Below are 24,824 nucleotides of genomic sequence, written 5' to 3'. Positions count from 1 at the left end.
ACTAATTGGATAAGGAGGGAAGAGTGAAAGATGATTCAAAACATTGAATGACTAGAAGGATAATGGAGCCTGACGGGGCTGGGATCTGGGCCCCAAAAAGGAAAGACTCCTTAGGTCCCCTCCCATCACCCCAAACTACTTAGCCACTCCTAGATCCCGCCCACAGGCTTTCTGTATAAGGTCCATCTTGTCTATGTTCTAATAAACTTTGTCTTTGGCTGAAAGAAGGCTTGGGTTGAATTCTTTCAGGCAGGACCCACGTGTTGTGATTTTGGGGTCTCAGGACCCCTGAACCCCTAAACTGTATCAGAACCCTCAACAGAAATATTGCAGTTTGAAAGAGGGGCAAGTTTGAGGACAGCAATTCTGTTTTGGACCAGTTGAGTTGGAGATGCCTATAGCAGTCAAAGGGCCACACTTGAGGACCTAGAGGGTTCCCCACCACTGCCAAAGGCCATCCAAGTAGAGATATTTGGGAGGAAATCTGTGATGCGGAGCTGAAACTAAAGGGCCTGGATAGTGACATAAAAACTGTGCAAGGATTCACTGATAGGCACTGCTGCTAATCATACTTTCCAATATGTACTTTGATAACTAATTTATTATATTTCAGCATAGACCCACAGTATACAAAAACTAGTGGCTGCCAAGCAGCAGAAATCAGCAGCTTTATGTAGGTCTTAGTTACATAGGTAAGACGGATACAATGGAATTTCACAGAGGGCATAAGAGGAAAGTCAAGATTCAAATAATAGCTAGCAGAATGGGAACATCTGCATCAAGTAAAATGAACTTTTCCAGAAAAGTTATACGACTGTCCAAAGTAGTAGATATCTGGCATAGGACAGCTATTTATTTCTTCCACCACAAAACAAATGCTTAAAACCCAAAAGACCCATAAGTGTGTACAGAAAAATATTTAAAACATGAAATAGTAACCTATAACAAAACATTCACAGGAGCCCATTAAGAGATACAGAAAACACATGAGTCATTTGAAGGACTTATAGAAACCCATGACCACTAACTACCATACTCTTCCAGATAATAAAAACTTTTATGAGATCAGTAGCACTGATTAAGAGATTCTCCTTTTACCTCATCCACACAGTCTAAGCAGCAAAGTAGGGGGAAGGGAAATAAGCATACATTTATTTTTTTTAATTAATTTTAGTTTTCAACATTCACTTCCATAAGGTTTTGAGTTTTAAATTTTCTCTCCTTCCTTCCCAACCTCCCTCCCCAAGATGGCATACAATCTGATATAGGCTCTACATATACATTCCTATTAAACATATTTTCCCATTAGTCATGTTGTAAAGAATTAGAACCAATAGGATGAACCACAAGAAAGAAGAAACAAAACAAAACAGATGGGGGAAGAAAAGAGCACATAGTATGCTTCTATCTATATTCAAACTCCATAGTTCTTTCTCTGGATGTGGATAGCATTTTCCATCATGAGATCTTTGGAGCTATCTTAGATCCTTGCATTGCTGAGAAGAGCTAAATCTATCAAAGTTAGTCACTGCACAATGTCGCTGTTACTGTGTACAATGTTCTCCTGATTCTGCTCACTTCACTCAGCATCAGTCCATACAAGTCTTTCCAAGTCTTTCTGAAGTCTGCTTGCTCATCATTTCTTTTTTATTGCTTTTCAAAAAAAATTATTTTAATATTTCCCAAGTACATTTTTTTTTTTGGTGAGGCAATTGGGGTTAAGTAACCTGCTCAAAGTCACCAGCTAGCAGTGAGTGTTATGTGTCTGAGGCTGGATTTGAACTCAGGTCCTCCTGACTCCAGGGCCAGTGCTCTATTCACTGCTCCACGAAGCGGCCCCTTTGCTCATCATTTCTTATAGCACAATAGTATTCCATTACATTCATATACCACAACTTGTTCAGCCATTCCCCAATTATGGGCATCCCCTCAATTTCTAATTCTTTGTCACCATAGAAAGAGCTGTTATAAATATTTTTGTACATGTGGGTCCTTTTCCCATTTTTATGATCTCTTATCCAATAACCCTAGAAGTGCTATTGCTGGGTCAAAGGGTCAATAGCCACATTTTTATTGCCCTTTGGGCATAGTCCCAAATTGCTCTCCAACATGGTTGGAGCAGTTCACAACTCCACCAACAATGCATTAATTTTCCAATTGGGAAATAAGCATTTAGATAGCACCTATTACATGTCAGGCACATATTACAAATGTTATCTCATTTGATCCTCACAACAACCCTGGGAAATAGGTGCTGTTATTATCACCATGCTACAGTTAGGAAAACTGAGGCAAACAGATTGTGACTTGCCCAGCATCACAAAGCTAATAAGTATCTGTGGGTAGATGTGAAATCACGTCTTTCTGACTGTGCAGGCCCAGAGCTCTATTCATTTCTGACACTTAGCTGCTTCACACAGCAACTGGTCATGATCTATGTTTTCTGAGCAAACAGGTAGGCATGGTTCATCTTCCTGATGGCAGTCATCTCCTCTAAGAAAGTGCAGGGAAGCATCTTCTGCTCAACCAGTGCCCAACCTCTCAATAACTCTGAATTTATCAAGCTCATTAGGTAGTCCAAAACAAGCTAATTATAATAGCCAGCATTTATGTAGCCCTTACAATGGGCTGAACACTGTGCTAAGCACTTTACAAATGTTACCTCATTTGATCCTCATGTCAACCCTGTGAGGTCAGTGCTATTATTATTCTCCCTTTTACAGTTGATGACACCAAGGCAGATAGAGGTTAAGTGACTCACCCAAGGACACACAGCCAGTAAGTGTCCGAGGTCAAATTTGAACTCAGATCTTCTTGACTCCAGGCTCAGTGCTCTATTTATTGTGCCACCTAGCTGCCTACTCAAGTTATTAAGTGGTTATTATGTGCCAGGCATCATCCTAAGCACCATGGATACCAAGAAAGGCCAAAACAATTCTCACCTTAAGGTGTTAACATTCTCATGGGCTGGAAACATCCATCTCTCAGTTTAATCACCTGTGCTTAAAGAAAGAAAAATAGAAGAAGAGGCAGCCAAGGACTTCAGATTCAATCATTTTATCTCAGGATTATCTAGGCAAACAAATGTATAGACTGAAATATGTGCAATCATGATAGCTGCTGCTGGGAATGGAGGTGGGGCTGGGAGTGGAGGGAGACTTTCCTCTCTGTCCGGTCCACTCTAAGTCCAAAAGAGAGCTGGCAGAGCCCCAAGTAATGACTAAGGGGAGAGAGATGGAGCTCAAAAACAAAATCAGATCTTGTTTCTCCTTTCAAGCCTGATTGGGGGGGGGAGGGTCATCCCTATGGAATAACCAATCATTTTCAACACAGGCTCACCCTTGTTACATTCTGTTGAGGGGATACAATAGGCACACACATAAATAGAAGACACAAAAGTAAGTACATACTAATTTTAAGAGCAGAACACCAACAATTTCTGAGATCAGCAAAAATCTCTTGTAGGAGGCTGCACTTGAGCTCAGTCAAAGGGAGCTAGGGATTCCAAGAGGCAGGTTGAGGAGGGAGAGCATTTCAGGCATGGGTGATGGGGCAGGCTGATAGGGCAGCCTGGGCAAAAACACAAAGGCCAGATGTGGTATGTTATGTCGTGTAGATGAGGAACCAGTTTGGCTGGAATGCACAGTGAGGAGGGGTAACATGAAACTAGTCTGGAAGGATAGATTGTAGCCAGATTGTGAAAAGCTTTAAATATCAGAGGAGTTTTGTATTTGATCCTAGAGGCCATGGGGAGTTGCTTCCTGAGCAGGGAGGTGACAAGATCAGACTTGTGCTTTGGGAGTCATCTCCTTCGAGAAGATAATTGAAGCTAAGAACCAATGAGATAACCAAGGGAGAGGCTGGTGAGAGAAGGAGGAGCCAAGAGCCCTGGAGAGTCTTTTGGGGATACCCTAGATTAGAGAGCAGGAGATGATCACAAACCGGAACCCATGTAGGAGACCGAAAAGAGGTAGGACAAAGAGAAAGTCACCCAAATTCACAACCCAGAGTCCTCCTGGACTCTTCTTTCTTCTTAACCCCACATCTGTAATCATTTACTCAGCCTAACATAGTGTGCTTCCATGACACATCAGTCTCATCTGGCCCCTTCTCCCCATTCAAACAGCTACCACCCTAGTGCTGTCCCTTCCTTATCACTTCTTGGCAGGACTACTTCAATACCCTCCTCTAGTCTCCTAATTCTTCTGTCCTCCTCACCCCCACCAGTCCTTCACACAAGGCCCAAATAAATCCTGGGTCTGGCCATCTCACACCCTTCTCAAAAAGCTTCAGCTCCCTATTGTCTGGTCTGAAAGGGGTTCAGGTGATACAAAGACCAAAAGCAAATAGTATTTAATGTGATTGTTGAAATGAATGGAAGAAGTTTAAGCTATCCAAGTGAGTTACTATTACTATATTAACTCTGTTGCCCAACAGACTCAATTGGGAGAGAATGAAGAAAAAATTTAGCAATGAGACAAAGATACAAAATGTACGGATAGATAAATGAATCAATAAAAAAAGCATTTGTTAAACTGCTTACTGCTTTCAAACACAGTGCTAAACTCAGGGAATACAAAAGCCAAAGAGTTCTGACCTCAAGGAGTTTATAAAAGGTGGCTCAGTGGATAGAGTGCTGAGCCTAGAGGCAAGGACCCGAGTTTAAATCCAGCCTCAGATACTTACTAGGTGGGAAAGTCACTTACCCCTTTGCCTCAATTCCCTCATCTGTCAAATAAGCTGGAGAAGGAAATGGCAAATCAGTCCAGTATCTTTGCCCAGAAAACCCCACATGGGGTCACGGAGAGTCGGACACAACTGAAATGAACACCACCACCAACAAACATATAGGGGAGCGCTAGCCAGGGAAGGTGTTTAAGATCTGGTGAGTAAAGTAGTATCCCTGGAACAATGAACAGGCCAAGCAATTGATAGGCCCTTCTTGAAAGATATCATGTAGTTGCTGACTTGATTCCAATTTTCCGAGCAAAAGGTAGAAGTGGTAATAATGATAGTTAGTATTTATATATTGCTTTAAAAATTGCAAAGCACCCTACAGTGTTATCTTATTCGAGCCTCACAATAAGCCGAGGAGTTAGGTGCTAATTATTATCTCCATTTTACAGTTGGGGAAACTGAGACTGGCAGAGGTGAAGTGACTTACCCAGAGAGTAAGTGTGGGAGGCCGAATTTGAACTCTGGCCTTCCTGGCCCGATGCTCTAATTCCACCATTCTATAAATGAAGAAACTGTGGCAGAGGGAAGGGGATGCAAAAGATCGGAGGGGAGATATCAGGGCACCCATCAATCACACTGCCCAGCTGCTTTTTTTTTCCCACGTGTTTTTGGTTTTATAAGCTCGGACCTCAGTTTTCCCATTTTCAATGGGGGCGGGGGTAGAGGCTCGGTTTAGCACCTCCTGCAGCGCTAGGGAGTGGCCTAGGCTGGGGCGGAGCTCCCCTGGTGACCCAGCGCACAAGGCGGCGCGCCCGTCCCCACGCCACGCCGGACCGTACGTGCGCTGGAGAAACAGGACAGCGCTTCCCTGTCTCAGGGCGCATGCGTCCCAGGCCGGCCCTCAGACCCCGCCTCCATTCTCACCCCCACAAGCCCCGCCCCTCCACTCCGCAGGGCTCGGCGGCCCGGCCCTCTCCCCCATTCCAGGCCCCGCGCGGCCGCGCCTGCTCTCGCGAGAGCCGAGCCTTGGCACAAGATGGCGGCGACGTGAGCGTGTCCCCGCAGCGGGGGGAGCTGCAGCGGGAGCCGCAGAACAAAGGCAGCGCGCGGACACGGGGAGGGATGGTGAGCGCGCGCTGGGGCCGGGGCCGGGCTGGGGCCGAGAGAGAAGGAGGGGATGGAGAAGAGGCGTCGCGGAGGGAAGGGGGGATGAGGGGGCGGGGCGCAGAACTGACAGACTGACTGACAGCTGGGGAAACAAGGACGGGGACACGCCTTCGCCTGCGTTCTTAGCTCCGCCCCTGTTCCAGGCCCTGCCCTATCACGTTCCAAATCCCGCCTCTGTTCTGTGTCCCGCCCCGTAGAGACGCGCCTCTTGTGCTTGGTCCCGCCTCCGTTCTGGGCCTCGCCCTTGCAAACATAAGGGCTCTATTCTGTGTTTCCTTTCCCCGCCTCAGCCAGAGCCCTGGGCCCCGCCTCCCAGTAACTCTAGTCAATATCCTGGGCCCCGCCCCCTGGTCTTAGTCGAAGGCCTAAGCTCCGCCCCCATTCCGTCAATATCTTGGGCCCCACCTCTGAGGATTTTGTCAATATCATGGGCCCCGCCCCCTCAGTGTTCCAAATTCCACCTCTGTTGTGGGCCTCTTCTTCCAGAACCTGCTTTTTTTAGGTCTCCCCGCCCATGCAGATTCTACGTTTTCCCATACGTTGTGGAAACTCCCATTTCTTTCTAGATCTCAACTCTATAAACATTTTATCTCTTTTCTTGGCCCCTCCACTACAGGGTCTCCCCTTCCCACTATAGTCTAACCCAGCCCTTAGGGCCCTGGCCCATTCCAAAATGGTGGCACAGTGGAAAGAGCACTGGTTTTGGAGTCAGAAAATAGGTTAAGACCCTGCCTTTGACAACAGCTGTGTGACCTCAGGCAAGTCATTTAGGTGCACTCCCTTGGGCCTCCTGTGGAGGCCTCTTCCTGCCCTGTATTTTATACTCCTGTGCTTCAAAACGATGCCCTCTACCCATTCTAGGCTGTGCCTTGTTCCAATCTTTGTCCCCATCACCTAGAATCTTCCCCAGCCAACTTCCCCCACCCCCCAATATTCTTCTAATCTCTCATGAGGTCCAGGATTTCCCCATGCCCAGTCCATCCACCCCAACTTTTGTAGAAATAGGCCACAATCCAGGCTTGGTCCTTACCTCCAACCCTGACTCCATTTCTGAGGTTTAGAGCTTGAAGGGAAAGGAAATAAAAGGAATAAGCATTTATCAAGTATCAAACTCAAATAGAAATGGACTCCTTTAGGTAGCATGTTGACTTAGAATTTAACATTATGTTGTATCTTTATTTTGTGAAACATTTTCCAATTATATTGTAACCTGGTTTAGGCTGCATTCAGGAGTTTTGCAGGCAGCTAGCTCCAATTTTGAGAACTCTGCCCCAAGGGACTTCAGAGTTTGGAAACAGTGTCACATTTACAATTCGAGAACTTGGGTTTGACACTCAGCTCTGCCACCACCCAGTTGTGTGAAAATGTTGATTTACCCTCTCTGCCCCTTGTTTCCACCTCTGAAAAAAAGGGGTTGGACTATATGACCTCCAAGATCCTTTTCATCTTTAAATCTCTAATATAGTCCAATCCAACCCCTCCTTCTATTTATAAAGATGATGAAACTGATGGCCAGAGAGTTTTGGTGACATAGCCATAGTCATATAGGCAATAAACAAAGCCAGGTTGAACTCAGGTTCTCTGACATCAAATCCAAGCATGTTTCCACAATGGTAGTCTCCCTTTTCTTACCTTACTCCAGCCTTCCCCTCACATCCCCTACCCTCACCTCCTGCACTCCCACCTCCTAATCCCAAATTTCTTGGATCCTGGTCATCTAGGCACTGACTCCAACAACCCCATCCATGGCAGTCATGGAATATCTTCAGCTCACACTGAGCCTATTGCCCTTCCAAGACTACCTCCCTCTTCCTATTCTTTTCTCCCTTCGGGCCTCCCAACTTAATCCTCCTGCCAGGCACTGGGGCACAGCCCTTGCTGTTTGTCCTCTCAGTCCACTCCTGGAGGAAGGAGATTGGGGCCCACCTTGGCCTGGAGTGGTGCACAGTGACAGTAAGGGTTTCCTGGCAGGATTTACCCACCAGGGGTGGCTAGATTCCAAGTCAAGCTAGCCCATGTTCTAACTCTAGTTCTAGCCTGACTTACTGAGATTTTGAACAAGCTCCATTTTTACAACGTTCCCCTACTGTCAAGCGAGGCCTTGGATTTGATTGTCCCCAAATTTCTCATCTATGCTAAGTTTTATGACTCAACCAGCTGTTCCCTTGCTGACACTGTGGGTAGTTCTGGGCCCACTTATGGGCTTGGAGAAGGTGAAAGGAGCCTGAAGCAAGTGAAGGGAATGGAAGAGCACCCCTTCTCAGTGCCATCCCCGTCCACTGGGATGACCCCAGGGACAAGAGAAGACTTGTGGGAAGCAGAAGCGTGGGGTTGGGGCACGGGTTAAGTAAGAGGAGGAAGTTCAAGGACTGACCCTACCATATCTGGTTCATTGTCATCAGGAGGAGAGTTCTGGGATGGGGCCTGGGGTCCAGGCATGTCCTGCACCATTGCCCTACTCAGACATCTATGGCAGCCCCAGTCAGAGCCCAGCAGCCAAACCAGAGAAAGAGCAGCTGTCTCCGGCCTTCTCGGCAGAGGGTGAGTAGGGGAAGGATCATGGATTGGCACTTGGGAAAGGGGTTTTCTTCTCAATCCTCAGGCCCAGGGGCCTCCTGGGAAGGACTTTTGGTTTGGTGGGGCAAGGGCTGGGTAAGTAACCTGTCTCTATTCTGCAGACTGCAAGCACTCTGGCAGAACCAGCACAGGAGGGGGTGTCAACAGCAGCCCCAGTGAGGAGCCACGCCTTCCAAAGCGCCGGCCCCCCTCTTCTGGTGAGGAACTACAGATTGTTGGGCACAGGGACCAAGAGAAAGGGGCATTGAAAGCAGATGAAGGGAAAGAACACATGCCGTAGCCTGGTGAAAGACAATGCATCCACTTAGGCATCTGCTCCCCATCCCACCCCCATTCTCCTGACTCTTCTCCTTCTGGTTACTGATGCCTTCCTCATCACCAACTCCATTGTCCTTTTCTCAAGTCTTATTCTCCTTGACTTCTTTGCAGCCAGGCTTTGGGGCACAGCTGTTGACCACATCCTTACCTTTCAGATACTCTCCCCTGCCTGTCTTGGTGACCTTTGCTGGCCCCTCGTCCTTGGAGACATGGAAATACCTGCCATAGATAGAATGATCACAGCCCAAGGGAAGCTCGATCCATATCTCCTCCAGGGGGTCTGTGCATTTGAGGTCTGCAGCCCTGGGCTACTCTCTCAGTTGTGTGATCTTATGTCAGTCACATTCACTTCTCTGGGTCTTAGCTCCCTTCTAGCTCCAAATCCCAGCATTACTTTGGATATTCCTTCCTCTGGCACCTCAGACTCACTGTGTCCAAGATTGGATTTTTGGTCCTTTCCCCCGCAAGCTGTTCATCATCCTGTTATCTGTTGGCAGCATCCCTGTCCTTCCTGGCCTGACACCTCTGATTATCTCCGATTCCTTCTGTTCTCCCACTTATGGACCTCTTGCAAATGACCCTTCCTTTCCATTCATACTGCGCCCCCCCCTAAGAAAAAGCCCTTGTTATCTCTCCCCAGGAGCATCTTAAATTGTCTTTTTGCCTTCAGTGACTCGAGCTTCTGCTATAGAGCTGTCTGGGAGAGTGGAGAAATTAATCTTTCTAAAGCCCAGCCCTGGTCCTGGAATAGTAGGATCTCAGAGCCAGCAGCCTTAGAAGGCATTTAGTCCGGTTTCCACAACCAGGCCAAGAGTCTCATCACCAGCTTTTCTGACAAGTAAAGTCCAGCTGTGCTTGGATGCTTGCAGCCTGGTCTAATGAGCCCTGGCGTAGAGGACAGTCTGGAAGTTTGGGCTCTAGTCTCAGGCCTGCCACTTTCATGATATGTAATACCTTGGACAAGTGACTTGCCTCTCTGAGCCTCAGTTTCTTTTTCTGGTGGAACATGTAGAGACACGGGAGGGACAGTAGAGAATGATTTCTTTCTAAGGTTACTTATGGTTCTGATGTAAAAATTCTGTTTCCAGTGATAAGGCATTCTCTCTCAAGGCAACTCACCATGGGACAACTCCAATTGTAATAAGCCATAAATTCTACTTTCTTAAAACATCCCCCTCTGGTCTTGTCCTTCCTTCTGGACAAAGAATAAGTCTCCTGCCTTCTTCATGATGGCCTTCAGACACTTTGAAGGCAATCATCGGGTGCTGCCTAAACTTTCTCTTTTCCAGGTTAAACACCCCCAGTTTCTTCAACTATGACATCATTTGAAGGCCTTCCTTCTATTCCAGCCACTCTCCTGTCCCATCATCCTTGAGTAAAATCTAAACTTCTCTGGCCAAAGTAGACCTATTCATCCTTCAAGGCAGCTTTCCTGCCTTCCTGATCTTGGTCTTCCCTGCTCCTGTGGGCCTTCTGGCCCTTACTTTTGCTTCTCAGTGGTCCTTAGTACATCCTGCCTGGCATCTGGCTGTTGGCGAGAGATTCCTTTATGTGGTTCTCCTCCCCACCCCTGCAAACGAAGAGAGATGGCACTGTTAGCACCAAAGGTCCTGGGTTCAAATCAGCGTTCTGCTGTTCATCATGACCTTGTATGGTCATTCTGCCTGTATTGCCCCGAGGCTGTGGAGGCTGCACGCTGTACGTGAGCCATCCTTTTATGGTTATTCGTTGTTGAACTTCTTAAGGGCTGGCTCCAGATCAGGGTCAGTTGTATTTCATCTCCTTGGCCCAGGCCTCCCTACTCCCCGACCAGGTAGCCTAGGACTTGGATGAATGGTGGACTGTAGGTGGCAGGATTCAGGCTGAAGTGTGGCTGAAGAGGGGAGACATGACCAGGACCCAGGGATGCTTTGTTTGTCCTAGGGAGACAATTCCCTTGCTCCAGCTACGGCTGCCGCCTGGCTTTCCCCAGCCCCCGGGAACTTGCTCAGCATCTGCACAGTCACTTGCAACCCACACAGTCCATGGAAGGTAAGCCTGGGGATAGGGGAGAATGGGGTGGTATTTCCTTCTCAGGATCCTCTCTGCCAGAGGACCACTCCTTAGCCCTGACATGGCAGCCCTATCTACTGGCACTCCTGGTCTTGGCTCCCAGTGGGAATGGTTCAGAAGCCCACCTATCTGGAGAGCCGTGAGCAAGACAGAATGCTGGATTTGGAGTCTGGAGGATCTGGATTCAAATCCTGGCTCCATAACTACCTTTGTGACCTTGGGCAAGAACCCCTGCAGCTCTCGGGAGCCGCCCTGCCACTCCCACTGCTCGGATGTGTGCTGACCCCAGCAGCATCACCACCCCGGGTCATATTCCTCTGCAGGCAAACTGTTTCACTGCTCAGCCCCAGGCTGTGCAGAGACGTTCCCCAGCATGCAGGAGCTGATGGCCCACACCAAGCTGCACTACAAGCCCAACAGATACTTCAAGTGAGGCCTCTCCCCTTCCCTGTCCTTCTCCCCTCCACCCATTGGTTTTCTCTTGGGTTCTTTGTGATGACCCGACCCCTTCTCATCCACCTCATTGCTCACTCCCAACCCCCCTTTGCCACTCTGTACACCATCAGCTCACCTGGCCTCATCCTTGCTGTCATCAGGCCTGCTCACCCCTCAGTCCAGCCTCTGTCTCCCCCTACCCCAGGTGTGAAAATTGCCTTCTCCGCTTCCGGACTCACCGCTCCCTCTTCAAGCACCTACATGTCTGCTCCGACCAGTCCCACAGCCCGGCCCCACCCCCAGCCCCACTGCCCCCAGCACTGGAGAAGGAGCTGCCTGATGCTCAGAGACCAGCTGGCCCCAGCCCCGACAAGGCCCCGCTGCTCACGCCGCTGACCCTGCCCCCGGATCCTCGTCCCAGGGCCCCATTCCCGCTGCTGGAGGCCTCACTTTACAGCTCTGCTGCATTGCCCTCATACTCCAGCCAAGCCTCAAGCCCTGTACCTGCACCCTTCCTACCCTACCTGGGTCCCTCTCCCTATGGGCTGGCCCCTGGCTCCGGTCCCCAGCGCCTCCGTCCCTTCCTGCCTGCCCAGGCCCAGAGTCTCCCTAGCTCTGGTCCTGGCTCCAGCTCCAACACTAATGCAGCTGTCTGGAAAAAAAATCAGGGTGAGCAGACAGCCCAGATCCAGCCCTTATGTATAATATAAGCAGGGGTTCCTCAATGTCACTACCATGTATTCTCCCCAAGTAAGGACCAGAAGAGGGAGAAGCAGGTAGCAGGTAAGGCTGCAGCGTTACCTCCCCTGATCCTTTCTTTCTCTCCTTCCACAGGTTCCAGCAGTAGCCCACGGAGGCCCCCTGGGAGCTCTGAGGGACCTACAGGTCAGTGGCTTCCCTGGGGCATTGGGTGAGGGAGGAATGACAGAACCAGACCCTTTAAAATGGGAAGGGGACAGAAACCAGCTCTAGGCCCTCCACTTACAGACTCAGAGAACGACTCCAAATTGCTCAACTTTCTTCAGGAAGAAAGTGACCCAAGTTACTTAAAATTTACCCAGATGCAGTCTTAGGATTGTGCAAGCCCCTCCTGTCAGGAGGTCCCAGGAGCACACCCTGAAGGCTTCTCTCCTCCCTGTACCAGGCCATTCTTCTACCAGCCGAATTGTGTGGGAGCACACCAGGGGTCGCTACACCTGCATGCAGTGCCCCTTCTCCACGGCTTCCAGACCCGCCATGACCCTTCATTTGGAGGACCATCGCAAGACTCCACCCCCAGCCCCACCACCACAGCCACCATCACCCTCCACTCCCCCTCAGCTGGAGGCCCAGGGAAGCACAGTCTGGTCACTGGAGCCCACTCCTGGATCATCAAGTGGTCCTCCTTCCCTCATCACTCAGTCACCCAGGGCCCAGGGCCCCCCAGCCTCAGGGGAGGACTGGGATTTCTAAGGCTGGGAAACCAACTCTCCTGCCTCTCCCAGTAGCGTGAGGCCACCCTGTGATGTGGAGTCACTCACTCTTAGGCAGACTTTGCAGGTGGCCTGACTTACTCCCCCCTTCCACCATGGCTACAGAGATGGACCACTCCCTCTACTCTCCACTCTGGGCCCTGGTGACTGCAGGGGGTGGGGAGGTAGAAGACTATTTTTATAATTAACTTAATGTTGCTTTGGAACTTGTGGGTCATCGGGTCCAGTTGTCCTGGCTTGGCCCAGGATCAGCTGGGGGTGGAGATAATAAAACAGTTGTATAGGAGTTGTCTCTTTGAGAATATGGGGCTTCAAGAATCACTGGGTGGGGCCCAGGGGTCCAGTCTGTTTCAAACAAGCCCCTCCACAGGGCCCAGTTCCTAGACTGACTGACCAAGTTGGACTCTTCATAGACTGAATAATTCAGGACATTCCCGAGCCCCACCCCACTTACTATTTGTCTTAGCCGAGATAAAAAATTCCAGTTTTTATTTATTTAAAAAGACCAATAAGAGGGAAGAGGGAGGGGGCTGCAAGGTTTATCCTGAGAAAGTGCCAGAGCCCCTGCCCCTTCAGGGCCCAGGCAGGGCATGGGACACATTTTTCTTGGAAACAAAGATTTAGAAAGAATTCCAACAAATTGTTGCACAAACACCCCTGAAAACGGAGAGAACCTTTGGTCACCGAATCCCCTGGCCAAGCAGTGCCTGTGGAGCCCCTTCTGGAAAAGAACAGACCCCAAAGCCAGCAGTGCCCAGGGCTGGGGGGCAAAGGGCAAGCTGGCAGAGTCCGTCCTCAAGCCGCTGTTGCTCACTGACTGCAGGGCAGCTGGCTCAGTCCTCCTCATCCTCCTCACTGTCATCCCCCTCGTCATCTGCAGCTCGTTTCCTTTTCTCTCCATGCTGGGGCTCTGAAGGCATGGAGGCAAGCCAATGTCAGAGGAAGAAGGAACAGAGCCAAGGGCAGCAGAGAAGAGGGACCCCATCGCTGGCTAGTTAGGGGTATCGGGAATTCAGAGGCACCCTTCCACCCATGGCCTCTAGAATACAGAGGGAGTTCACCAGAGCTGGGGGTGGAGGAAAAACAAAGCAGGAAGGGCCTAGCCCGGCCCAGAGAGTGAGCAAGTGCAGGGGGTGGAGCTGAGCAAAGAGCCTGCCCCACCCTGGTCTACTGAAATTCTTAGATACCTCCCAGGAATCAAGCCCTCAGCAACTTGGAGGGGGCTAGGCAACAATCCCACTCCTAGGTCCCTTAACCCATCCCCCACTAGGGGCGCCTCTAGGATGGAGCCTAGAATCTGGTTCCAAGCAGTCAGGACTCACCTTCTCCCTCTTCCTCTTCATCCTCCTCTCCATCATCATCTTCATCCTCCTCATCATCCTGAAGGATTGGGGGAGAAGACAGGGCAGAGTGAATTCCAGAATGTCAGTGTTTGAGGAGCCAGGAGCTAGTCTGACCCCCTTAGTTACAGATGAGGAAATCAAAGCCAAGAGAGGGGTAAAGACTTGCCCGTGGTCACAAAGGGAAAGGCAGAAACAGAATTCAAATCCAAGTCTTCAGCCCTCCCCCCCTGCCCAGGAATCCCTCTGGACTGCAGTGGGATCCAGTGGAATGAGCCTGGATTTGGAACAGTCTTTGACCAAACCCCAGATCTGGAATGGGGTCCTCTTCTGTCGCAGCTCTCTGAGGAAGGAGGCACCCAGCCTTTACTCTGATCCCCTTCCCAGGGAGGGCCAACGTGGTCCTCACCTCATCCTCCACCCCATCTTCCTCCTCCTCCTCCTCCTCCTCTTCCTCATCTTCTTCTCCATCAACATCTTCATCATCCTCATCCTCATCGTCATCAATTACATCCTCATCAAGCTCCTCCTCTTCCTCTTCCTCCTCCTCTTCATCACCTATCACTGACAACAGAGAGTTCATGACCAAATAACCTGGGCTTCCTGGCCCAAACGGATGGGATGCCTGCCTAGGTGGACTTGGCCACCTGCTGTGCCTTGATTTCCCCATCTATGCAGTGGGGAGGTTCATCCTCACTCACTTGACGGCAAAGCAAAGACCAAAGGAGTGATTAGGGAAAGGGACTGGAAGGAGGTAGGGAAGCTCACCCAAACCCAGACGGGCCCCCTGGACAAATCCTCACCTTCCCCATTCTCCCCACAAACACTGTCCAGGCCCTCCCTCTCAGCCTCAGGGTCAGAGTCCGGAGCCTCCTTGTCATCAGCATCGTAGCCATCGAGGTAGGTAAGCTGGGGCAAGAGGGCAAACACACTCTCCCGGTAGCTCATCAGCATGGTCACATCACATTTGAAAAGGTCTAGGCTCTTGAGGTTCGGCAGCTTCTTCTACAAGAAGCAAGGAGGAGAGCTAGAACCCCAGGCCTTGGTCCCATCCCACCCTAGTCCCAATACTATTTGGGAAGCTTGGCCTATCCAACCCCGGCCAAGGGTGCCCCAGGAGTCTGGAACATTCCAAGAAAACTTTGCTATCTCTGCAGAGTAGGCAAAGAGATCCTCTAGGGGACTTGGGGAAGACAGGGAAGGTCTCCTCAGGCTCGGGCCAGAAAAAGGTCAAGGGCAAGTTTCTATTTGCCTTTTGGTGAAAAATGATTTAGCACCTGCTATGTACAAAAAAAGCCAGTGCTAAGCAACCCTGGGAAAGCAAGAATTGGGGCAAGACCCAATCCTTGCCCTCGGTGAACAGTCAGGCAGCCTCACCAGGGGCTCCAGCGTATTGATGTCCTTGATTTTGTTCCCACTCAGGTTTAACTGGACCAGGCTGGGTGTTCGTTCGGCCAGGACCTCCAGGCCTCCAGAGAGGTGGTTATCACTGAGTTCCAACTGTGGGGCCCAGACAGAACAGGGTGGGGACAGTCAGGGACTCAGACCTTCCATCTCCTCTAGGGAGGGGGCACCTGCCTTCCACCCCCCCCCCCCCCCCCCCCCCATGCTTAGGGTTTCCCAACCCCTGGCATCTCCACCCCCCCAGTGTCTCTTCCCCCATGCCACCTTTCGAAGTCGGGGAAGCTTGGGTAGGTTGGCCAATGACACGAGGTTGATGTCGACCATGCTGAGAAACTCAAGGTTTTCAAATTCTGAAGACAGGCCCCCAATCTTGCCATCATCTGAGAAGCAGTTATCCAAGACTAGATCCTTCACCTGGGGATGAGGAACAGGGCCTCAGTCACCTCCCAAATTTCGAGCCTCCATCCCAACCAGGATCCCTCGCCCCCAGGATGGTCTGGGCCTCAGACCGTCCGAGCCCAACCTCCAGAGCGTCCCCACCAAAGTCCAGACTCACACAAGTCCATCAGCCCGTTCCTGCCCAATTTGGAATATCCATGTCAGTGCTTGAGGTGCCAGGAGCTAGTCTGACCCCCTTATTTATAGATGACGAAATCAAACCCAAGAGAGGGGTAAAGACTTGCCCATGGTCACAAAGGAAGAGGCAGAAACAGAATTCTAGCCCCAGCTCTAAACAGCAAGTAGAAATGGCTTCACACTCCCTCAATGATCCTCCAAACCCCTCAAGTCAGCCCCGTTCTGGTCACCTCCCAAACCCCAGAACAGCCAAGAATGGCTCAGTCACTCCAGGCCCTGGCTCTAACCATCCTTCACTTAGGTCATTCTGGGCTCCTGTCCACACATCCTGGCTCAGCTTAGTCCCTAGGATTCCAGAGAAACCAGGCCCAGGAAGCCTCGGAGCTGGGCTCAGGTCTTTAGAAGGATAGAGCCCAAATTTCTCTCCTCTAATGCCAAGCCCTGAGCCACCTAAAGGAATCCTTCCCCTCTTCAAGCTTTGGACCCTGAACTTGCGACCACTTGTTCCTAAGACCAAAGGCTCAGAATTTCAGAGCTAAAAGACTGTGGGGGGGAGCTGGGGTAAGGTTTACTTTAGGAAAAACTGAGTATGGCCCCTTTCACAGTTCCTCTGAGCTAAGCCCCCGAGTCTTAACAACTCCAGCAACCAGGAGGACCCTCCACCTTCCCCACCTACCAGCCAGGGCCCCACGTGTAGCCCTCTTCCGCTTAAATGCCTCCGTGGTGACTCCGGGAAGCTCTAGCCGGGGTCCTGCCGCCTGCTCCCCACAATCTGCCAGCCCCGATCTCCTAGAACCACCCAGGCCCCCAAAGACCCGTCCCTAAAGACTATGTCCCCAACCTTGGGTACCTACCCAAGGCCCCTTATTTCCAGGCTGTCTGACCCCATGTCCCAGCTCCAGACTTCCTAGCTTAGCGCGTAACTCGGGCCCTAAGCGCCAACACTCGGGATCTCCGAGCGCACGTCCGGACCCCAGACCCCGAGACTTCAACCCCAAAGCCTGGGATCTCCTAGCGCACGTTCGGACCCCGGGCCCCAGGCCTTCAACCCCAAAGTCCGGGGTCTCCCCGCGCTTGTCGGCACCCCGGGCCTTCAACGCCCAAACCTACGATCTCCTAGCGCACATTTGCAGCCCGTACCCCGGGCCCGCCGGCCCTTCAACGCCCAAGCCCGGGATCTCCGAGCGCACGTCTGGGCCGGCCGCCCTCCCAGGCCCCACATCCCGATCCTGCGCACGCAGAGCCCAGGTTCCCGGCCTCCCGGGGCTCATGTGCCGGGCCTTGAAGGCCACGTCCCCGGGTCTCGGCGCCCGCACTCCCCGGCCTCCGTCCCAGGCCCTGGGCGCCCCGGATCTCGGCCGCCCGCACCGCCGGCCTCCGTGCAGGGCCTTGAAGGCCACATCTCCGGGTCTCGGCGCCCCGGGCCCGGACTCGGGCCCCGAGCCGGCCCGCTCTCCCTGGCCCCGGACCCCGCGCGGCTGCCCACGTGCGGCGCCCCCAGCCCCGGGCCCACGTGCTCCGGCCCGCGCGGGCCTCACCTCCCCCGGCTTCCTGTTCCGCAGCTCCAGCGTAACCCGCCTCTTGATGTCCATGGCCGCGCAGCCCGAGCCCAGCCCAGCCAGGGAGCCCCGAGAGCCCCGAGAGCCGCCGCTGCCGGGGAGACCGCCAGGAAGGCGCCAAAGGCACACAAAGGGGCGGGGGGAGGAGATCGCGCCCCCGAGGGCCCCGGAGCGCGTTCCCGGGCGGCCCAGACCGGCCCCCGCGCGCCCCCCGCTGGCCCCGGCCCGCCCTCTGCCGGCCCCGGCCCGCCAACCCCCACCCCCCCCCACGCGCGGCCCCGCCTCTCGCAGCGCGCGGTCCCGCTCCCGCAGCGCCCCCTGCTGGCCCAGGAGCATCCCCCCCACCCCCCCAACAACCCGCCGCTGTGGGCTCCGCCTTTCGCAGCGCCGGAGCTGGTGGCCCGAGGATGACCCCACAGCTCCCTCTGCCGGTCTCATAGCACCAACCTCACCCCTACAAGGCAGCCCCACCTCTCGCAGCGCACGGCCCCGCCCCCAAGGCGCCCTCTGCAGTCCCGGAGCGTCAACATCCCCTCTCCAGGGCGAGGCCTCGCCCCTCCCAGCTCGCGGCCCCGCCAATCCTTGCGCGCCCTGCCTCCTACTGGCCGCGGAGCGTACCCCCGCTTTCAGTTGCGAGTGACCCCAACGAGTTTGAGCTCAGAAAGCCTCCGCCTCCTTCTGACATGACCCGTACGTCCGTGCTGGCCAGGACGCTGGCACGCCCCTTGCCGGTTCAGGAGCGCGGTCTCTCGTGCCGCGGACTGGCGCCCCAGCACGCCCCCTGCCGGTGGAGCCTGCTCCCCCATCCCCGAGAGCTCCGTGCAGCCCCGCCCCGCCCAGCATGTCCCCAAGGGGAACCCAACGGGGCTTCTGGCTCAGAGACGGAGGAGGACGGTCTGCGGCTCATCCCTGCGGTCGTGCCCTTTCCCCACCTCATGACTCAAGTCTGAAACCTCCTGGGCTCCCCTGGGTCCGCAGTGCCCGTCAACTCAGAGGCTGGCAAGAGAACCTGCATTTCTGGCCTCAGGATAGGAACTGGATCAGACTTTTCGTTGGTATAGGGGACTCCCAGGTGAGGAAACTCCATCTACCAATGCAAGTCTGCACCCACTTTGCAAATTAGGCTTAGAGGTTGGCCTAGAGCACTGTGACCTTAAATGCCTTGCTCGGTTGCACAACCAGTATGTTAAGGGTGGCGGGGCTTGAGCCCGGGTCTTCTCTCCTACGTTTTCACCAGCAGCCTTCTTCCTTGCCCCAGTACTCCTGTCCAGCTCCTCTATGTGTCTTTCCCTATTAGAATATAAACCCCTTGAGTGTAGGGGTCATCTTGGTTTCTTGTATTTGTATCCCTAGTACTTAGCGGAGTGTCTGGCACATAGTAGGTGCTTAATAAATGCTCTGTCCGTTGTTCTAGCTATTTATCTACCTACCTGTTCATTATGATATGCTCTTCACCAGCCAGGTGGTCCAGTGGAGAGAATGCTAGACCTGAAATCAGAAATACCTGAGTTCACATGCTGCGTAGGCGGGTCACTTAATATGTTTCCTCATCTGTAAAAATGGAGATGATAATAGCACCTAGGGTTGTTGTGAGGACCAAATTAAATAATATTTATAAAGGCATATATAACATGTTAAGATTTGTGAAGTGCCAGATTCTTGAAGGAAGCTAGGGAAAGCACCAGATAGAGGTAAGTGGCCCTCCTAGCTCCAAGACCAGCAGGGGCACCACACTTCCTCTTCATGACCCTTTCCCTGATCTGGTACTATCCTCTTCCTCTCCTCTTCTGCAGCAGGAGACTGGCCTATGGTTCATGACTGACTGTGGACCCAGGTTTCTTGGTAGTAAGAGAAGCCCCTCTCATGACCATTCATGGTCAGATAAAAGATTGATGGATAATCAATCAATTAAGGAGCATTTATTAAGCACTTACTATGTGCCAGGCATTGTGCTGAGTGAGTTCTATGGAAACAACAACAAAAGTTTACATTCAATCAAAGGAGGCCACACACACCCATACACACACTAATACAAGGTAATTTCCAGGGTGGGAATGAGCCCGCATAGGCAGCTTGAAGGATCAGGAAAAGCCTGATAGTAGGAGATGGTGTTCCTGCTGAAAAAGATAAGTAGGGATTCTAAAAGGCAGACACCAGAGGAAGGAGGGCATTCTAGGCAAGGGGGAGGTTCAGTGACTCACAACATTCTTGATCTTATTTTATTGATTATTTGCTAGCCATAATTAATTTTCATTCATCACACTGTGTCTCAGTTACCTCAACTGTAAAATAAAGATTTTAACAGCATCCACCCTGTAGGGAGGATCAAATAAGATCATATTTGTTAAGCGCTTTGTTTGTAACCCTTAAAAGCTGTATTTCGGGGTAGCTAGGTGGCGTAGTGGATAGAGTGCCAGCCCTGAAGTCAGGAGGACCTGAGTTCAAATCCAGCCTCAGACACATAACACTTACTAGCTGTGTGACCCTGGGCAAGTCACTTAACCCCATTGCCTAGCAAAAAAAAAAAAAAAAAAAAAAGCTGTATTTCAAGGTACTTGCTGGGATGTTTATGGCCAAAAATCCTTGAATCTCCCTAGGAAAACCTGGTCTCCAATGCTCCTGGACCCTGACAATTTCCTTGGGAAGCCTCTGTAGAGTCAACAAGGCCTAGGGCTGGGAGTCAGAAAACTTGATTCTACTTCCAGCTCTGTCACACTGGGCAAATGCCTTCCCCTCTCTGGACCTGTTTCCCTAACTGTGTAATAAGAACATGGGACCCAGTGACCTCTCAGGTCTGACATTTTAAGGTTGTGTAATCCCATCGCCAGGAATCTTATGTGTGGCTACTTTGAGGAAGGAGGATGATCTCAGTTAGGGAAGCTCCACTCAGTCATCAGACCAGTCAGTGGCCATGGGATGGTCCATCCAAAATCAGGCAATGAAGGGAACCTTCTGTGGGTGATTTGGTCAGGGTTTCTTCTAGGACTGGATCCTCAGTGACTCAAGGCTCCACTCTAGTGAGTGGGGAATCCAAGAAGTTTGGATTCAAAGGGCAGCCTCTGAGGACTTAGAGGGCCACATGTGGCCTCAAGGTTGCAGGTTCCCACCCCTGTGCCTAGTTCATCTGCAGTCTCAGACACTCACTAGCTGTGTGACCCTGGGCAAGTCACTTCAACTGTTTCCTCAACTGTAAAATGGGGATAATAACAGCACCTGCCTCCAAGATCAAATGAGATAATATTTATAAAATGCTTAGCACAGTACTCCGCACATAGTTGGTTCTATATAAATGCTTATTCCCTCCCCCTTAGTCCCCACTGTAGAGAAGACTGTGGTGGTCACAACAGTGTCAGCAAAGCCCCACCTCCTACAGGAGACTTCTGATTTCCTCCAGTTGTTATACTTATTTTGTGTATGCTCCCTGTGATGTATGCTGGGCAAATCACTTAGCCCTAGGCAACAGCCTAAGATTGTGAACTGCTCAAGAGTCACAGATCTGCATTGGTAGAGGGAGTTTTATTACCTGGGATTTCCTGCGCTGATTAAATCACAGGTCCAGACAAAATAAGAACTATATACATAAAAAAATAAACTATAAACATACATACTCATTCATTTCTTAAAAATTTACCCAATGGGGACAGCTAGATGGTGCAGTGGATAGAGCTCTGGCTTTGGAGTCAGGAGGACCTGAGTTCGAATTTGGCCTCAGACACTTGACACTTAGTAGCTGTGTGACCCTGGGCAAGTTACTTAACCCCGATTGCCTCAGAAAAAAAAAAATTTATTCAATGATTGCAACAGGGTGTGACATACCTGTCTGCTAATTCCAGGGTCCTAGAGGACAGGCACTATTTAATTGTCTAACTGTATTTCCTACACCAGGCACACAGTAAGTGCTTAATGAAAACTTATAGAATGAACTGAATGAATGAATGTGATAACACTGAGAGGATCAGAAGATATTTAGGGAACTTACAAATATATAAAACTGATTCATTCTCCAATGAAGAAGTGCTCAAAGAATGTGGACAAACAATTCTCAAAAGAAGAATTACAAATTGTAAACAACCATATGAAAGACTGCTCCAAATCACTTATGATAAGAGAAATGCAAATCAAAACAACTCTGAAATTTTACCTTATACCCTGCAAGTTGGCGAAGATCATAAAAGATGATGTAGACCTATCCCCAAATCATTTTGAACCTTCAAGACCTAAGAAAGGCCTAAAACCTGGATTGGCCAATCAGGAGAGACATCTTGGCCCACTCTGGGCTTAACCTACCATAACCCTTTTTGTGCTTTGGCATAACAGACATGCTTTGCTTTGCACTCTGAGTGAACTCAAAATGCCCCTCCCTGTATCAACAACTACAGGGCCAGATGAGGCTGACCAGGAACATTCTTCTTTTTGTGACCACTAGGGACAGGATGCCTAGGACTGGACACTGTCTTGAATAATGGGACTTTTCTTATCTTGGTATTTTATGGACATATGCTATATTATGTCATGTTAATAGCAAAAGAAACACACACACATCCTGGATCTATAATTTCAATTGACACTTTGACATTCTCCTATCTTATTGTATTTACAGTCTATCCACTTAAGAAATTCCTTTCTCATATCATGGTTAACACATTTGGAGACTATAATTTCAGCGGACATAGGCATCCTGAGCAAGGGAGGGAGGAAGGGGTGAGAGGGAATTTCTCTGAAGATAGAAGGTCTGCTTTGTCTGTCCATCCTTGGGCTCATTTGCACAATGAGCTCCCGTGCATATCTATAGATCTATAAGCATGTTCTGCAAACTTTGAGAGAAATAAACATACACATGCAGCTTAATTTTGTTTGTCTTCCTAAGAATGAACTCAGTAACGGTTGACAATGGGAATGGTCAATGTGACAGAGGTTTTGGAAGGAAGTACACTTATACCCTATTGGTGGAGCACTGAATTGGTCAAACTTCCAGCAAAAACAATTTGAATTATGCTTAAAAAAAAAATAAAGTCACTAGCTATTCTCAACAATACAAAGATCCAAGACAACTTTGAAGGACTTATGATGAAAAATGCTATCCAGACAAAGAACTGATGGTATCTGAATACAGATTGAAGCATACTATTTTTTACTTTATTTTTCTTGAGCTTTTTTTTTATGTTTTCTTTTATAACATGACTATTATGGTTATATTTTGCATACACATATATAACCTATATTGAATTGTTTGCCTTCTCAATGGGGGTGGGGGCTTGGGAAGGGAGGAAAAGAGAGAATTTGAAACTCAAAAGTTTTAAAAACAAATGCTGAAAATTGTTTTCACATGTAACTGGGGAAAAATAAAACACTAAATAAACAATTTAAAACAAATAAAGTCACTGACCTGTTCATAACTTTTGAACCAGAGTTCCCACTGGTAGGCAGAGATATACCCCAAAGAGGTCAAAGGTAGAAAGAAAGGCCCCTTAAGCATCAACATATTTACAGCAGTTCTTCACATAGTATGAAAGAAGTGGAAACAAAAGATCTAGTGATTGGGAGGATGGATAAACTAATTGCAATGGAATGTTAGCATACTGTAAGAAATGATCATTTCAGGGATGCACGGGAAAACTTATACGAAGTTCACTGTTGCAAAATGAAGGAGAAGCAGGAAAACAACATACACAAAAATTTCAACAGTGTAAATGAAAGAATGTTGACAATGACAAAAATGAAACTCAGTAGTATGTAATTATAAGGACAAAGATCTGTCGAAAAATATATCTTGCATTTTTGCAGAGGTGGAGGAATATGGGTACAGAAAACTGCATACGTTGTCAGTCTTGATTGATGTGTTGGTTAATTTTGCTGAATTGCTTTTGTTTCTTGCTTTTTCAAAATTCTTTGTAACAAGGAGGTGGTTCATTTGTTGATGATGGGGTAGGGGTAATATTTACAAATGAAGGTGATACAAAGATATAAAATTTTTAGAAAAGATAAACATATATATACACATATACATAAAATATTCTTAAGAGCTCTTTTTGTGGTAGCAAAGAATTAGAAACAAAATATCACTTGAGGAATGACTAAGCAGATGGTGGTACATGAATGCCAGGAAATATTAATTCCTATGCCATAAGAAGTGATGACTATGAAGAATTCAGAGAAGCATAGAAAGACTTACGTGAACTGATTCGAAGTGAAGTGAGCAGAACCAGGAAAACTATACACAATGACTATAACAATGTAAATGGAAAGGGCAAAAAATGAAACTGAATATTATGTAATTAAAATGACCAAGTTTGACCCTGGAGAGTAGATGAGAAAATGCACCTTCCTACATTCTTTGCCTAGGTGAAGGACTACAGCTGTGAAACATCGTATATACTGTCAGATTCTTTGGGAATGAGAGTTAGTTTTGTTGAACCACTTTTTTTCCTCTTTTTTTTTCATTTTTTTGTTACGAGGGATGGCTGGCTGAGTTGGGGGTAAGGGGAAGGATATATTTGGAAATGAAGGTAATATAAGAACAAAAGATATTAATAAAAATTAATTTTTTTAAAAAGAATGGGTGGTGGATTCAGTAAGCACAGGGAGAATATTCAGACGGTTTTACTCTTCCAACTCTCTTCCACTCCTTACACAATTCTGTCCTTAGACATATCCCATAAAGAAGCCTCTCCCTCCAAAAAAAAGAAAAAGGTCACTCACCAGCCTCCTATGATAACCTTGGGAGACTATCTTTTAAGAATAGCCTGAACTCTCTGCACTTACTCTAAATTTGTTCAGTCATCTCAAGCTACTGGGTCTAATATCTATGGATCTGAGAGTTTGCAGCATTCCTGGGTCAGTCTGAAGCTTGAGTCCTATAGATCCTCAGGTCAATAAGTCATAGGGTAAGTAGGTCAGGGTTTGAAGATTAGCAGGTTCGAGGGGTTTTGGGTCAAGGGTTCCTTAGACCAGTGGGTCCGTGGGTAGGAAGGTTCTCAGGTAGACAGGTCAGTGATTCATTAGGTCAGTGCTATATACCTAGTTTCATTTTCTCTCATGAATTTCAGATCCAACTGCATCTCTAACTGCCTGCTGGACGTCACCACCCAGAGGTCCTACCAGCCATTCAAATTTAGTAGGACTCAAATTGAACTTAGCCTCTCTTTTCTCAAATCTTTGTTATCACCAGCATTTGGTATAATATCTTGTACATATAGTTATCCCTTTCACTTTGTGACTTTCCCCACTGCAGTTTTGACATATTGTGG

At 49.4% G+C, this 24,824-nt stretch overlaps 2 protein-coding genes across 2 annotated transcripts; one reads left to right on the top strand and one right to left on the bottom strand.

Annotated features, from left to right (window-relative positions):
* Window positions 1–5,708: 5,708 nt before the first annotated feature.
* ZNF414 (zinc finger protein 414) lies at window positions 5,709–12,984 on the top strand. Its single transcript, XM_027844058.1, is given in 10 exon segments — window positions 5,709–5,802; window positions 8,247–8,385; window positions 8,523–8,618; window positions 10,663–10,770; window positions 11,115–11,220; window positions 11,432–11,895; window positions 12,061–12,111; window positions 12,371–12,513; window positions 12,515–12,689; window positions 12,692–12,984. Coding segments are annotated over 10 exon segments (1,368 nt in total). The 5' UTR covers window positions 5,709–5,799; the 3' UTR covers window positions 12,775–12,984.
* Window positions 12,985–14,254: 1,270 nt separating this feature from the next.
* LOC114029596 (acidic leucine-rich nuclear phosphoprotein 32 family member B-like) lies at window positions 14,255–17,683 on the bottom strand. Its single transcript, XM_027844121.1, has 6 exons — window positions 17,557–17,683; window positions 15,707–15,856; window positions 15,416–15,538; window positions 14,842–15,043; window positions 14,448–14,596; window positions 14,255–14,350 (listed from the first exon to the last, which is right to left on the bottom strand). Exons 1-6 carry the CDS (start codon window positions 17,608–17,610, stop codon window positions 14,255–14,257), a joined length of 774 nt encoding a protein of 257 aa, XP_027699922.1. The 5' UTR covers window positions 17,611–17,683.
* Between the last annotated feature and the right edge of the window lie 7,141 nt (window positions 17,684–24,824).

This window comes from Vombatus ursinus, unplaced genomic scaffold, assembly GCF_900497805.2.
Source record: "Vombatus ursinus unplaced genomic scaffold, bare-nosed wombat genome assembly UNPS02014935.1, whole genome shotgun sequence".
Lineage (NCBI taxonomy): Eukaryota > Metazoa > Chordata > Mammalia > Diprotodontia > Vombatidae > Vombatus > Vombatus ursinus.
Note: the sequence above shows the minus strand (reverse complement) of the source record. Positions and strands in the feature narration are given on the sequence as shown.

Bases quoted from the DNA above. Each gene is read 5' to 3' on its own strand.
- LOC114029596 (XM_027844121.1), bottom strand. From the start codon at position 17,610: ATGGACATCAAGAGGCGGGTTACGCTGGAGCTGCGGAACAGGAAGCCG. The intron at 15,539-15,706 runs GTGGCATGGGGG...TGGGCCCCACAG, and splicing joins AGCTTCCCCGACTTCGAAAG to TTGGAACTCAGTGATAACCA. The intron at 14,351-14,447 runs GTGAGGACCACG...ACCCCATTCCAG, and splicing joins AAGATGGGGTGGAGGATGAG to ATCTGGGGTTTGGTCAAAGA.